This window comes from Anarrhichthys ocellatus, unplaced genomic scaffold (assembly GCF_004355925.1).
Source record: "Anarrhichthys ocellatus isolate YVR2014 unplaced genomic scaffold, GSC_Weel_1.0 scaffold90, whole genome shotgun sequence".
In the NCBI taxonomy this organism is placed as follows: domain Eukaryota; kingdom Metazoa; phylum Chordata; class Actinopteri; order Perciformes; family Anarhichadidae; genus Anarrhichthys; species Anarrhichthys ocellatus.
Window position 1 is genome coordinate 222363 of NW_022280120.1, and position 16345 is coordinate 238707.

At 44.2% G+C, this 16345-nt stretch overlaps 1 protein-coding gene across 3 annotated transcripts in view; it reads right to left on the minus strand.

Moving 5' to 3' along the window:
- Positions 1-16345, minus strand: part of iqsec1b (IQ motif and Sec7 domain ArfGEF 1b) — a 209757-nt gene that overhangs the window by 123444 nt on the left and 69968 nt on the right. For 2 of the 3 annotated variants that reach the window (XM_031875356.1, XM_031875355.1), the window contains exon 2: positions 4168-4275. The exons of the other annotated variant lie outside the window; for it this stretch is intronic. In XM_031875356.1, coding sequence (XP_031731216.1) covers positions 4168-4275 — 108 coding nt within the window. The remainder of the gene's footprint in view (positions 1-4167; positions 4276-16345) is intronic. 3 annotated transcript variants of the gene reach the window in all.

Consider the following 16345-nt stretch of genomic DNA (forward strand, 5'->3'; position numbering starts at 1 on the left):
AGATGGCGACAGTCAAAATGCCGAAATCAGGGCATTAAAGCAGCTGTCCAAAAAAACAATGGGTGACTAAATCCACTTCTTATATTCAGTCTATGTATTGAACATATTCTGAAACAGATGCAAAGTCATACAAAACTAAATCTGAGGCATAATAATCAGGAGGTCCCTCATCTAACAATTTACAGCCTTACAAAGGATATCTTAGTCCTGGTTACAGATGCAGATTTATTGGAAACACAGCAATATGCATTGTCAATATGCACAAAGGCATCAATAACCACGCATACTGGAAAACAATGAGCAGCCAATCCCCCATTCAATTCTCTCACTTCTCAAGAGAACAGCAGAATGAACAGAGGAGACAGTTTAATTTCACCACCAATGTCCTCATTGTAAAAGACAAACAGCTGCATCAGAGGTTGGTGTTGTGACTACCTGGGGCAACACCACGGAGGCGGTTCAGACTTCATTAGACATGCACGGCTTACTCCTCAAGTCAAGAGCAAGGAGAAACAAAAGAACAAATTAGCATAGCCGCTTTCCTAACAGTACTGAGAGGCAGAAAAACAGATGTTTGTGGGAGGACCATGGTCGGATACACATGGTTAACAAGAACACATGGCTAAAGAAGCTGTCGGACAATGAACTGTTTAAGCTTAGGTAATAAGTCCTGGCTTTTGGATTTCGACATTACATCGGTATTTGAGTAGAGGTCTTCACCGGTGCATTTGATCTTGAGGAACCGCCATTACCCGGAGAGGTTGGAAGGACCTACGTCTCTTTAACGTTACATTTTTACGTAAAAACTCGTGGAGCTAACATTAGCAGAGTATGTTACCACATCATTAACTAGCTTTAGCACTTCTATGCTATGCTAGCTACTGAAGGTATGCTGAATGTAAACAAATTACGCTTTGGTGGAACCCCATGAAGGCATTTGTGGAGAGACTATCCAATAGTGTGTGTTGTTATCCACGCTAATACGTTTCATTGCATCTCACCGTCCTCTATAATGGAAGGCTTTTTGACCCACCTTCGAGTGTTGTCATTCAGATTGGGTATAAACACTTTTGCCTCAGATGAACCTTTGTATTAACTAGTTTTTTTCAAGCACACTTTCGCCTGGAGCCGAAAAAACCCATGAGAACCCCACCACCACAGAATGCCAAAGAGACAAAGAGGTAATTGACAACCATCAATGTCAGCGAATCAAGTCAATGTCTCGGAAGGCTACGCTAAAAACACATTCCGGATATCGGCTGTACACCATCTACAAATTTCTGAACACTATCATTGCAATGCTGTGTTTTAATGCTACACATCAAATACAAATCTTTGGGGACTTTGTCTGCAAGTTTTAACGCATGAAAATAGAGGCTGATGACAGCATAAGTGCCGGTGGCATCGGCAGTGCAGACAGTAAGAGAGCTCATCAGGACCAAACAGAATGAAACTTAACCCCAACCAGGTGTGCTCTTTGTTGGATCTGTTCTTGAAGGCTTGACATTCCAAGTACAAGGTGCGAAAGTGACGGCACCCCGGACTCATTGTGGGGTCCACCTTTGTAGACAGGGTGTACGTGGATGAGACTCTGATGAGAGGGAGATGGTAACATCAGTTTACAGTTTACAGAAAAGCCTTTTACACAGATCGCTGCCTGCTTTCTAATCCACACCTACTAATGGAGCACAAACTGGACATCACACCACTGGGGAGAGAACGTATCGGCAAATACAAAGGCCGACGATAACCACACTGACAGCAGATGTTGGGAGGCTTTGAAAGCCTGCAGTTACCCTCACTGAGCTTTCTTTAAAAAAACAATTCAAAAAACACCATATCAAAAGGAGACCACAATGAAAAACAAACATATTGTGATTGGAATGCGTCTTTAATTCAAGCACCTTCCACTCAGGTGCTTTGGTAAAATGAAACCAATGCTTTGTGTGATCTCACAGTTTGACTCTCCATGAATCCTCTAACAAGAATTCCTTTGATAAAAATGAACTGAACCATGTAAGAATGTTTCGTAAAGATCAGGATCACCAGGAATCTACACGTACAAGACCAGAAAAGAGAAAGGGTGTTCTTATCTTTTACCTTTTTTCCCCCACTGCTGACACATTTAATCTCATATTCTCTAAATATAAAAGCCCAATGATCTGTCTGAAAAGCTGTCCGGGCCTTGCAGCAGCGTGATGTTTCGCAGTGTGATTTCACCAGCGGCAGCGTGTCACTTCCTCTGCGCCTCTCGGGGATGTAACATAATTGCGTTCATTATCCAATCTCCACACCTACCTCCTATTGTAAGTTCCGGCGTGACCCCAAACGTCATTCGGGACGCAACTCTCCCACGGGCATTTGTAATTGATGTGCACTCGCTCCTCAAGTTTCCTCTGCAAAATACTTCCTAACAGAGTGGGACAGCTCAAGACCTCACTGTAATCATAAAGTGTTCAGCGCTCATTCTTTGTACTGTCTTCCACGGCTAATTAGAACCAATAAACATGGAGAACAAACACGGCTCATTAGGACTTTCACCATCTCCTTCCTCCCCTGGCAAAAAGCCTACAGAGTGACATCTTTTTCTCGCCCTGCGCCTTTAGAATTGCTCAGTGCTGGATGCTCGACAGATACAGCGCGCGTGGCGTCAAGAATAAAACCCTCCCTTTGAAATTGACACAAAGCTTTTGAAGCCCGTGTCCCACTGCTCAACGCTCTCAGGGTTTTCATCTCTTCCCACCATCTCTCCATATTTGCCGTGGAGCTCTCAGGGCCTCGCTGAGCAGCTGTAATGAACGCTGAGGAAAAAGGACACGGACAGCCAGGCGGGGCATTATTGTGCTGTGTGTGTGTGTGCTGCGAGATGCTGCATGCAAACATCCCGCTCGCAATGATCCACACCCGGCTGTAGCAGTGCAGCACCGGCTAGTCGCTCATTTGTCCCGAGATATGTTGCGACTCTTTCGCCAATCGGGGAAGTAAAACTGAAAGATGAGATGTGTCATCGCAGGGGTCTGCTCTGCCAGCTCTATCGCAAAAAAGTAGTCCCTTCCCCCTTCTGCCCCTCTTCTTCATGTCTGTGGTTGTGATGAGTGTTCTTCATCTTCTGTCTGAGTGGATTTTGGAGGACTGAGGAGGCCACCTACCAGCTTGCGCGCAGCAGGAGGTGGAAGTATTCACGAGGAAAAGGCAGACAAACAACAGAAAGCCTCAACAGCAGCGAGGGGAATGTCAGAGTCAGACATGTGATGATAAACAGAGTGAGACTGTAAACTAGCATCAGGACAGAAGCTGTTGGGATGAGACTTTTGTGATCGGATGCGCCAGATCGGAACTCAGCACGTGACCACACGTTACTCTTCAAGGCGACCTGCCTGATCGCATAGGGGTTGTATATATTTCATGGTCAAAGGAGCGGCTAAAAAACGGTGGATAAACGTTTAATTAGCCATAAACTCTTCACAATAAAAGCATGCAATATATTTGCTGCTTGTTCATCCTCCCTGCACAATTAGTAGACTTGTTGTATTGAAGAGGAGCTGATATCAAAGCTACACTAATACAGTGATAAATACATGTTCCTATAAATTCTACACAATAAAAGCCAGCGTTATTTTTGCTGCTTACTCGTTCTCCCTGGAGGATTAGTGGACTTGTTTTTATTGAAGAGTAGCCGCTAACAAAGCTCCGCTAATTCAGTGATGAACACATGTTCCTTAAAATTCTTCACAATAAAAGCCCCTGTTATCTTTGCTGCTTACTTTTACTCAATACAGAATTAGTAGACTTGTTTCATTGAAGAATAGCTGCTAACAAAGTTTTTGAAGGAACACAATCAGGAAATGTTGAGTTTTCCGGACGGTTACCGGGTAACAGGACTCAGACAGCCCCAGTTTGTCCGGGTTGTGTCCTCATGTTGTCAACAACTCACTAAAATCCAAACTCAACGCGAGCAAGGCCACCTCGGCATGGGGTCTGGCTGATTGAGACCCAATGCGTGCGAAATCCGATCTCGGAGAGTAAAGGCTTGATAGTTGGTGCGTCCTGGCATGATGGCATGACAAAGTGTAACCACGGCCTGTGAGACTGTGGATGGACTTAGAAAGTTGTGATCTTGCTGTAGAAAAGGTGATTTAAATTTAAAAAACAACAACTTTGATTTACCCGAAAGATGCAGACTTCCATTTGCGAGAGGGGTAACTTCTTCTACACGGTGGGGCAATAAGGTTTAGAGGGACCTCTGAGACTTCTATGGGCAATGAGGCGTGTCGCCTGCAACACAAAAAGACAGAGGCACATTGAAGTGGTTCATAACGCACATCTCATCAAGTTCAAGACAAAAAACACAGCAGTGCATTTCCATTCACAATCAGACAGCAAGGGATGCATGGACGATGGCGTCTTCCTGTCGCAGCGTGACTGGCGGCGTGCTGTACACGGTGATGGGGCCTGTCGGCACACCGACTCCCACTGAGTTGAGCGCCACATTTGGCAGAGCGAGAAAGAGAGATTACTTTTGTCCACCGCCCACAGCATTCTAATGCCTTCAAATCAAGGCCGGGAACTCTCATATATGCATCATCACAACGGGCTGAATCAGCACTCAGGGCTCAGTGCAAGGTAGAGGGGGGAGGGGGAAGAGGAGGAGCGGGAGAGAGATGCAGGAGATGAGACATGATCAGAATGTACCGGGCTGAGTGTAATGTGAGACGGAGGCTGTGGAGAACAGATACGAACAGGAAGGAAGCACGAGACAAGAGGAAGCAGAAGAGAAATGATCTTCTGTTATCTAACTTCTTAGCATAATGACCTTCCCGCTTAACATCTCTGAAGTTCCAGTACAGGAATTGCAAACAACACCTGGGATCATAGTGTAACTGGTAGATAACAGCAACGCACGTAACGCAGAAACAAACTGGTAAAAGCTCCAATGTGCAGATATTTCGGTACATATTAGAGATGGGACCGACCCGATCAAATACTTACATTGGGTTCCCACATGCTATCGGACTGAGGTTCGGACTGATCTATGTAAATATGTAATAATGGTGGAGAATGTGTCTCCGGCTGCAAAAGAACCCCTTGATTGACACTTCAAACCCCCAGTAAAGCCTCAATAGCTGAATTTCCGGGGGGTCTCTAAAAGCATAAGCCAATTATTTTTCACTTACAATTGTCACGAAAATGTTTAAAAGCTTACTAATGCCCAGCGGTTTTCATTATTCAAACTGCAAAACTTTCATTAACTTCTATGAACAGTGAGAGCCAGAGACAATTTGTTTTCCTGCCGTAAGTGACGTCTGTATTGACGTTTGTTTGTGGACCTAATCGGACCCCTTTTGTACAATTTTGATTTAGTGCCTTTGGTGAGAACCTGGATGAAACCTGCCGTTTGTTTTATCACACAAATGGTCTTCCGGCTCAATAAACATGCGGCGAGAGTCATTCGTGGTGCTCTCAAAGAAGATTGATTCAAACGCTCAACTCTAGTGTGTGTGTGTGTAAACTGACACAACCTGCCTTTTGTTCTGCCACAGTCCGTGACGGCGCTCTCAATAAACCATTCAACATTTAGGTATTAATAATCTAGCTTGTCATTTACATTCCACGACTCCAGCTGATTTCTAACAGACCTCTGGCCTCGCCTTTTATTTCTTCATCAAAAGGAATTTGTGTGTGTGACAACATCTGGTCACACTTTTGTATCAAGGCAGGTTTGAGAAGCAGTGACACCATTGTTGGTTTGAACTTATCAGATAGGGTAGATGTTTATTTCTCGACACACTTCTTGCACATTTATTTCAAATATTCACTTTGAAAACCATATGAAGGAGTTGTGAATTTGCCATTGCACCCCTCTTTGAAAATTCTCTTAAGTCTTTTGAGCTCATGTATAGAAATCTTCTAGCAGCTGATTACTGCGGGGCACTTGATCTCAGGTTTTTCTAAAACGTTAAAGGAGTTGCCATAGCAATTTGCTCTCCTATTCCTGTTTGGATGGGAAGTCTACTCAACCTACAATTCAAATAAATTGTTTTGGCATACATTTGAATTCAATGCAAATTTGCAACGCAATGAAAACTTTGTGCAATAATAGAGCAATGATATACCGGAATTTTGACGGTACCAGCAGATATCCAAATCCAGGTATCAGATCGGAAATGACAAAAGTGGATTGGTGGGAAAGAGAAAGTGGGGAAAAAAAGCGATGATCTCTGAGATAAGTGCTATATATACCCTGCAGACCTGTGTATACAGAGTTCATCTTTAATCATCTGATAAACGCCGTATGTGTTCTCTCCAATAGAGACACAAGGAGATCAAACTAGAAAGCAAGGAGTCTCTGCCTGTGTGTGTGTGTCCTTCATATGTCTCGAGAACCGTTCATCTGATCTACGTCACACAGTATAGATGGGGACCCAAGGACATGTGGTGTCAAATTTGGTGCAATTTGGACATTAATAAACTTTGAATACACAGGCAAACTGCGTTCTGTGCAGCAGTGGGGGTGGAGCTTCAGGGCTCTGCAGACTGAGTCGAGCATGCAGTACATGCAGTAGCTTTACATGCTATGGCTCATTGCGTGCAGTGCACGCTTAAAATACAGAGCTGCAATCAGGACATGTTAGCCTAGCTTAGCATAAAAACTGGAAGCACCGGGAAAACAGCTAGCCTAGCTCCGTCCAAAGTTCAATAAATGCACACCAACACCAGATACAATTTCTTAACCTACATCAGCCAGGTGAAGTGACTGTTTGCAGCTTCGTAAAGTCCTGTTTTCACGGTAACATAATGCCCGATAAACTGTTCTAAAATCTAAAAGAAAGTTTTCAGACATTAAAAAAGGTTCAAATACAATGTACAAACCCTGTTTCATTTCTCATGTTTTGTGGGTGTGACTTTTTTTCTGTGTCATCACCATTTATATCCGGGCAGCAACCTCTGGTTCTGAAGAGTGAAGCCAATGCATGTCTTAAAACTTGCATTCTCTCTACTGACCAGCAGGGGGCGGGTACTCCGGTTGCAAAAAGAAGTCTGATTGTATAGAAGTCTATGAGAAAATGACTCTACTTCTCACTTGATTTATTACCTCAGTAAACATTGTAAACATGAGTTTATGGTCTAAATCTCTAGTTTCAAGTCTTCTTCAATACAGCATGATGTTCATTTAGTAACTTATGGTCCATTTAGAGTCAAACAGACCATAAAGCAGAGTATGCTTTAGGGCGGGCTTACTGTGATTGACAGGTTGCTACCATTACCAGAGCATCACTACGTCACTCCTCCTCATTCCAAATATGGTAACTTCCGTTCATTGGTTATGAAAAAATAACAACATGGCGATGGCCGTAATACAAGATAGCAACGACGAAATCGCCGAACTCAAGGCTTCATAACGGCAGTCCACAAACCAATGGGTGACGTCCCGATGACTACGTCCACTTCTTATATAGTCTGTGTTGTTATCTATTCATCTGTTTATGATTAAATTGTTTACTAGATGACCCAGTTTTTCATAGCCTCTTAATGTTGCTCTCTAGGTGCTCCAGATTGACACATTCAACATATTCTTTTCCAAAAGCCAATGAGTAATCCTGCTAAATAAAATCTCAATATTGACCAAAATAATTGTGATTTTTGCCACAATAAAGTTGCCTCACTTCGAACCACTGAGTATCATCTCAGCAAAGAACAATATTCTATATGTCTATATGTCTACGAGCAGCGTGAGCTGATGTAAAATCATCCAAAACAATGTATATAACCGTTTTCTGATCTGCTTCACTTATCGACAGGACAACGTTGTCTGAAGGTTCTTAAGGTTCAATTCAAGCATTCAAACAAACCAGACCACTGCTGGGATTTTCTGCCAAGGAGAGTCAACTGTGTTTGGGACAGATGTTGGAACACAAACAAATCAGAGGCAAGGAGGCCATAAATAAACCACCTAATTTATATATCTTCTCTTGGTGCATAAGTGCTGCAGCTGGCTGAGTCATGGCAGAGGAAGCCCCTTGTCATTGAGCGATCCCCTCGGTGAGGACTGATGCACTGGTACACTACATAATGCGCTGCCTCGGGACGACTTTAGCCTCCTTGCAAAGTGTCTTTCCCAACATTCCTATTTACACAGTGAAGTGCTCTGTTATTTCCTGGGGGGAAAAAATCATTCTCCTTGAATTAATTTTCTTTTTCAAAAGTTTTTCTCTTCTAATAGCAGCACAACAGTCACACAAGGAGACAGAGAATGTTCTGCAATTCTCTGAAGAGCTCTGCCGGCAGCAGCGCCGGTGCAAATCCGAACACCAGATGCTCACATCTGTCTGGGACTTCGCCGCTTGTCATCTGGCAATGAAAGAGTGTTTAATTCAGTCTTCACAAACTCATAAACCTTCAAGGTGGACAGCCGAGGGAGAGTTAACTTTATGAGGGTTGGTGAAGGCTGATATAAAGAACGACCATTGAAGAGATCGCTCCGATCAGCCAGAGATAAAAAGAACAAGACAGTAGTGTGTGTGAGGAATAACAAAGAGCATTCGGCCTTCTCGGGATGATGATTTTGGAGAGAAGTACTCGGTTTAGCGCGATCACACACTCTCGCCAACAGGCCCCGGCACTTTGGCCAACCCCTCCGAGAGGCCACAGTTAGTTTAACTGTGTGATTGATGAGGGTACTACAGGCAGTCCTCCTCTTGTTTTTTACTACCACATCATATTGTGTTGGATTAAAAAGAGTATATATTGTGGAAATGTCCCATGAAAGAAGTGCTACCTACTGAACTCCTTTAAAGTCATAATCAGCACCATATTCTCATGAATACATTGTAGTTTTCTTTGGCTACTTTCATAATCAAACACTTTATGAACTTACAAACCAGATTTAACACCCCAAAAAGTGGTTGCAACCATATTTAGCTGCAATATGAATGTAGTATACAGTGAATCCTTAAAAACAGGTCACACACACAAATAGTTTCATTGCAAAATGCTCAGCAATTTCCGAATACATAACGTAGACTACTGAACAATGTTACGTCACATAACGTTGCTACGTCGCTGTATATGGAATGTAGCCGACTTAACTATGTAACAAATATACTTATTTTAACCCAAACCACAATGTTTTCCAAGACTAACCAAGTAGCTTCCTGTGAAAGCGGCAGTTTATTTTGAAAAGACAGTGTGTGCATATAACAAGAGGAAATTGACATGTGCAAAACTGACGCTAGAGGGTTACCTAGAGGGACATAGTGTGAAGCGTGGGACCACTGACCGAGATGCCGTATTTAAGGAGTTGAAAGTGAGAAAGTGTTGGTCGGTTTGGGTCTTTCCATGGGATTGTAGAACTAGTTGCTTCATTAGTTTTAGTTTTAAGTACAGTTTTGAGAAATCTAGGAGTTCATTTTAATGGAAGCTTTTGCAAGATCGCAAACTTTCCTTCCCTTTTACTTTTGACAGTTATTCATGTCTACAGTACAAAGGGATGAAGCGGTACTAGAGTGGCATGAAATGAAACATAACGAATCTCCAGAAATGAACTTTCTGAACTGTTATCCACAACAGCTAAACTTTAATTAACAGCTCATTAATTTACAGCGCATTCAAATTACAGCCACGTTTACATCACTGCAGTAATCAGGGACCATCAAGAGACACACCAACGGGAGCAGGCCGGGACAGAAAGGGCACACAGTGTGTGCTTTTGCATCATCATTTTTAACAGTGAGGATGAAGCTTTTTCCAAATTTGATCGTTAATATCTTACATTTTGTTGATAGCAACATGGGGTCACTTTAAAATATGCAAACTATAAGTAGTGCTCAACATCCAAATGTATGCTCGTTAATAATATGAACGTGTGTTTGATTATTATTTAATGTCACCAATATTAAACATGATCTAACAACCAAGCATCTATCGTAAACCCTTGAACTCATTGCAATTTGATGCAGCTTGTGATGGGAAGGCCCTGAGTCAACTGTAGCTCCAACAGCAGCATTCCATATGGGTGAACTTGCCCCAAGGACAAATGGGTTGTGCTTTTTTGCGACCCAGAGCTGCCAGTAATAATCTCTCATCCATGGAGGTTAAGTCCTGGATGGAGATTTCCCACAGCCTGCCATATAAGCTTCCTGTTATCACTGGAGTGCAGGTTCTCTGCTTACATAAAGCCAACCTCTAAACACTCGGGCTCCCAAAACTTCTAAACTGTCAGAGGGCTGGCAAAGTGGTTTCAAGGACTAATTGAGCTTAATAATGGCTCTTATGCTGGTAAATATACACACACACACACACACACACACACACACACACACACACACACACAGTCAAAGTCATTACAGACACATTTTGTCTGCTTTTTATTAGTTCTTAAAATTACAATGAGCTCAAGTTTAGTGTTAAGTAAAGCAGATATACTGTTACTATCGTGTAATTGACTTAAAAGAAAGTATTCATTACTTACTGAAAATTGCATGAACACAACTTTTAGTGGCTCCTTGTAACAGTAACTTCAATTCACTTTACCAAATTATCATTTCAGTTCAGTGGAGCTGTCCAAAGCGGTTACCACGCTTTCTTAGACTTATACGAGGAAAGTGTTCGGGTCTAGTTTCAATACATAATACACAAGCCATGGCTGTATGCCATTTTGTAAGTTCTACCTGCTTAAGTACAATTTTAATTTTAGTACATGAAAAAGCAATTTAATAACTATTATATGTAGTTGTAATGAGTGAAAGGTCCTCTATATGGCATTCAAAGCACCGTTGCCGTTGTTTGCTAGCCGACTGCTCAGCAGCCACCATGTTGAGAGCTGTGTGGAGGCAATAGATATGCTCTGAACTTCAAATGTAATACCTTTTAAAAAAAACCTTGGCAAAAGAAAGCCATAGCCCAGACTTATAATTATGAAATATTCTTTTGGGCTAGCATGTTAGCAGAAAATGGTCTGTTTACACAATTAGCAGCCACAGATAATTGACATTAATGTAGAGTTGTGTTTCTGTCACCCTCATGGATTTAAATCCATTATTCACTCTCTTTTAGCTTTGTTTAGGGTCTCCACCAACTTCTGAGATAAAAAACAACATCTGTCTGTTTAGCATAAGAGTCAACTGATTAGTAAATACACTGTAAAACAATAGAGAAAACTATTTGCTAAAAGAGGCCAAAGAAGCTCCATAAAGATCCACTCGGATGATAATTCTCTGGTGCTTTGTCACCTCTAGTGACAACTTTCACATTACACATGGTCAATTGATTCAATGCTGGTATAAATGGAATAGTGAAACTTTTATTGCCAGAATATGATTTGATAGACTATTTCAATGGAGTATAGTTCGGGGAATTTCCAATGCAGTAAAAATAGATACATAAATGTAGCCCAAAAGTATTCAATTTTAAATAAATAAATAGTTATACAACAAGCACAAGAATGAATGAAACTCAATTAAATATTATGTGTGTAGTTCTATTTTAGTTTATTATTTTCACAAGTTCATTTTTATTTCATATTGAAAAAATATACTTTTTAATTGATGGGCTGAAAGAACCATGAAAAGTGACATTATGGAATAAAAGTTTCATCGGGAAAATGTCACCAAATAAAAGCAGTCTGCAAACCCATGAGCAACATCACCATGATACGTGCACTTCTCATTCACAGTCTCAGGAGCACTGGTTAGTGAGTGAGTGAGTGTAAGTGAGCTAGTGAGGAGTCAATACTGTACACAGCCAATCTTAATCAGCGCAGTGCAACGAGGTCAGTTCATCTGAGAGCACAGACCTGCACTGCTGCACCACTGCTGCACCATCCGGCAGGGCTCAATGCAAAACCAAAAGCAGCTTCCAGACGAGGGAGAGAGGAACACCGGGAGAGTCTGAGCCTCGCTGCAACACGCAGCACTAAGCCAGCGACCGTGAGAACTTTGTTTTCTTCCTGTTGACACAAATCCCAGGGACAAAACACCTCTTTACTTCCTCCTGATGGATGAGTGTGTGCTTCCGCCAGTTATGTAACACAGTCTGCCGTGTAGCCTACTGTGCTTAAAAACAAAAACAGGTTTAAGCGGTTTTGCTTTATATAATGTGTAAAATCCAAATCTTTCTCTTTTTTTTGTCTGATAGGATGCATCGTGTCCCAGAATCTGTAAGCATGCCTGCTCATGGTATTACTGAACAAAGAGAGGGGGCATGTTTGTCTAAAGTTGGGTAAGCTATTTGTTTCCATATTAGTCTATTTCTTTCAACTATTCCGGAAGAAATCCAGGAACAACAATTTGTGCTCTTGCACAAAACAGTATTAGAGGGCATTATCGAGTCCTGAAAGTAGCCGTGCACCGTTTATGACAAGATCAAACCATTATTTTCATCGAAGAAGAAAGTGGAACAATGACGTACAAGTGGTGATCCGAGTGTCACGGGAGTTCACGGTTAGGACCCAATAGCAAGACCACAGGAGACAGAAGTTGGAATAAACAGGTTTTATTTAGCCTGAATAAAGAAGGTGTGTGAAGGTGTGGAGCCCGTGGTCCGACACCAGAGAGTAGGCAGATCGACGGTGTGAGTCCCGTGGCTCGACACCGGAGGGCTGGCAACTTGACGGCGTGATGTCCCGTGGCTCGACACCGGAGAGCTGGCAGCTTGACGGCGTGTGTAGTCTGCTAACACAACGGAGGGCAGAGCGGCGGTGTGTAGTCCGTTAACACAACGGCGGGCAGAGCGGCGGTGTGTAGTCCGTTAACACCACGGAGGGCAGAGCGGCGGTGTGTAGTCCGTTAACACCACGGAGGGCACGGGGGATTCCCGGACCGACGGACACCGGAGGCAGGCGCTCGAGGCAGAAGATGCAATGGGGTTGAAGCGGGTGAAAGACGGTACGACCTGACAACCCCAGACTGCAGGACCAGAGTTTATATAGTGCCAGGGAAAGCGTTAGTGGGACCTGAGTCTGGTGTGTCAGCCTGCAGGAGGTAATCGGCTGGAGTGGCTGCAGCTGTGTGGCCATGGGAGGTGTCTGGTCTGACAGGGATCCTGACAGTACCCCCCCCTCAAGGAACGGATTCCAGACGTAGCTACACCGTCCAGAAGAACAAACAAGGGTGGGCGGAGGGGGTCCGGAGGATGGGTGACTGGATCTGACCAGCCACGGGGCCGCAGAAGAGCTTCGGCCACAGGTGCTCCGGCGGACGGCCGGGCGGGCAGAAGGGCTCCGGACACGGGTGCTCCAGCGGACGGCCGGGCGGGCAGAAGGGCTCCGGACACGGGTGCTCCGGCGGGCTGGACTCAGACTCTCTGAGTCGGGGCTCCGGGGAATAGGATGCTGGTCCAGCGGCGGCAGGAACTGGAGGTCGCTGCAACCCGAAGGCGGAGGCAGGCACTGGAGGTCGCTGCTGCTCCGAGACGGCAGCGGCGGCAGGCACTGGAGGTCGCTGCTGCTCCGAGACGGCAGCGGCGGCAGGGACTGGAGGTCGCTGCTGTTCCGAGACGGCGGTGGCGGCCGGGACTGGAGGTCGCTGCGGTTCGGAGACGGCGGCGGCGGCCGGGACTGGAGGTCGCTGCGGTTCGGAGACGGCGGCGGCGGCCGGGACTGGAGGTCGCTGCGGGTCGGAGACGGCGGCGGCCGGGACTGGAGCAGGCTGCGGTTCGGAGACGGCGGCGGCCGGGACTGGAGCTGTGTGGCCATGGGAGGTGTCTGGTCTGACAGGGATCCTGACACTGAGAGTTTTAAACATTGTCTGACAATATCATGTTGACAGAATCCAATTAACTTTTGCTGCTCCAGCGAGAGGCCTTTGGAAATCAGCTTTGCTTCTAGCGCCCCTCCCTCTATCATTCTCTCCATCTCATTTCTCTCATCAGCATCACATCAATGAAGTCCAGAGGGAGAGATACTGTATATTCATAAGCTCCAGTAGTAAATACAAAGATTTCATTATCGATGGATCCCACTGCACAGCTCATACCGTGTAATGAGGCTTGCCTTAAAAAGAACGTGGAGGCTACGTAAAGATGAATTATTGCAGTTTATCACACTTTTAAGTGGCGTGTGCTGGGATCTGTGTTACATTGAAGGATTAGTGCTCAATTGGGCCACTTCGTTTCGCTGTGCATTGGCGCCACCACCACCGCAGGCTTTGTGCCGATAGGCTGAACGAACCGCTTCAGCGTTCGTGGCCTATATATCTCCTTGTCCCCCAGGAGCAGATCAAGGAATGGAAGAAACAAACATGCCTTGTAACACATCAGCATTATCAAGAACGTGGGCTCGTCTGGCTCTACAATTCCTGAAGGATAGGCTAACATACTGGAACAGTGTGCTGAACAAAACAGTATGTGGCAAAGTCTCTACTGACCGGTTCTTCTCTCGTCTGTGAAAATGTTTATTTGCTTCCGAAGGGAACGTAAATTGTTGCATGGATTACAAGCACTGGCAAGATTATTTCCAATCTAGGAAGGGGGACATCCTTTGGGCTTAATAACGTCATTGTTTATTGGGAGGCATGTTTCCTGTACAACACCATCCACCTTCATAAAATCCTGCTCTGTACACTACTATAATATACACTGCTCCACAAAAGAGATCGAAACATGGTTTGCAGTCAGTCATAAGACAGGAGTAGATGATGCAAATAAAGTCGGGTTTACACGACAGGACTTTTGGGGCAATTCATCCCTTATTCACCCCTCCCATAGACTGTATGTAAGAAGCAGACCTGGTCATCATGACATCACGGTTGTTGACATTGTTTTTGGACTGCCGCTATGAAGCCTTGAGTTCGGAGATTTCACCATCGCCATCTTGGAATACGGCGGTCGCCATGTTTTTTTGCAGCCAATGAAGTGACCATATTTGGAATGCAGAATAGAGACGTAGAGATGCCGGATAGGTCTCTGTAGCAGCAGCGACCTGTCAATCACAGTAAGCCCGCCCTAGAGCATCCCCTGCTTTATGGTCTGTTTGACTCTAAATGGACCATAACTTACTAAATGAACATCATGTTGTATTGAAGAAGACTTCAAACTAGAGATTGAGACCATAAACTCATGTTTACAATGTTTACTGAGGTAATAAATCAAGAGAGAAGTAGAGTCAGTTTCTCATAGACTTCTATACAATTTGACTTCTTTTTGCAACCACAGAAGCCGCCCCCCGCTGGTCAGCAGAGAGAATGTAAGAAACTTCCGCATTGGCTTCACTCGCCAGAGCAGGAGGTTGCTGCCTGACCTTTCCCAACAATCGGAGAAGAAATATCGGTCTGGGGCCTTGATTGGTCCAGATGTTCGGCCCATATTATCTGGTTGTGTGAGGGGTTTACAGATCCAGTCTTAAACCCCTCTCAGACTCATAGGGGCAAACATGTCTGTTAAAAACTGGATGATTATGTCAGTAAGCGAGCGGGACAGGCAAAGACAGAGACAAGCCGGAGCAGCTAACGCTGTTTCAAAGCAAATCTAAACATTTTAGCCCTTGAAGCTAACATTAGCTAGCATACTACCGTTGACAAATATTAAAAACTACAGTTAAAATCTCTTCCACCATTTTTTCATCCAGACTCAAATATTAAATGAGGAAGGAAATGCATTCCATTGTCACGATGGATGGTTAACATAGACAGCAATACTGACAACGTTCTTCTTTCTGGCGATCGTTGAACTAAAACATTTCCGTTTAAATGCTGCATATGTCTTCACGCATCACATGAACCTCTAAGATTTCAGGAGTTAATGTAGATTCACAAAAAAAATCTACATTTCCTTCTTGCTATGCAAATGTGTGCAGCTGAAGAATGTAATCTATACAACGTTTCTATCGTGACTGCATCACCCTAATTAACGCAGAAAAAGAGTCGAGTTAAATGCCCCTTATTCTCTGTATACCATGTGAAGGCACATAGCCACTGACCGCTACCACCCAGTTAACCTTGGCATGCTCCTTCTCCCAGAATGGGTCAGGTCAGAATACGGAACACCGCACCTCTCCCAGCGGTGTTACATTACAGCTGGAATGGTTTAAAACTGGATGCAACCAAAGTGTGGGTTGATGCGTTAAAGCAGCCACCATGCCTGGCTCGTTTCTCACCCATGGGACGAGGAGACAGCAGGAGAGCCAGAGGAGGAAGGGGAGGTTAAGGGTAAAGCCTCTGAAAGCCCTGCTCACCTGCTAAATGACACACCTGGGACACCAGAAGGTCCTGTGGGACTAGCTGTGGAACACAACATAGATACCAGGGTGGAGATGCTGCTGACATACACCACTAATAGTGTGAGTAGTGAATGTACGCATTTCCACCTTAAAAGTCTACGACAAATGGAACATTTAAAAGTGTTTTGGCTAGAA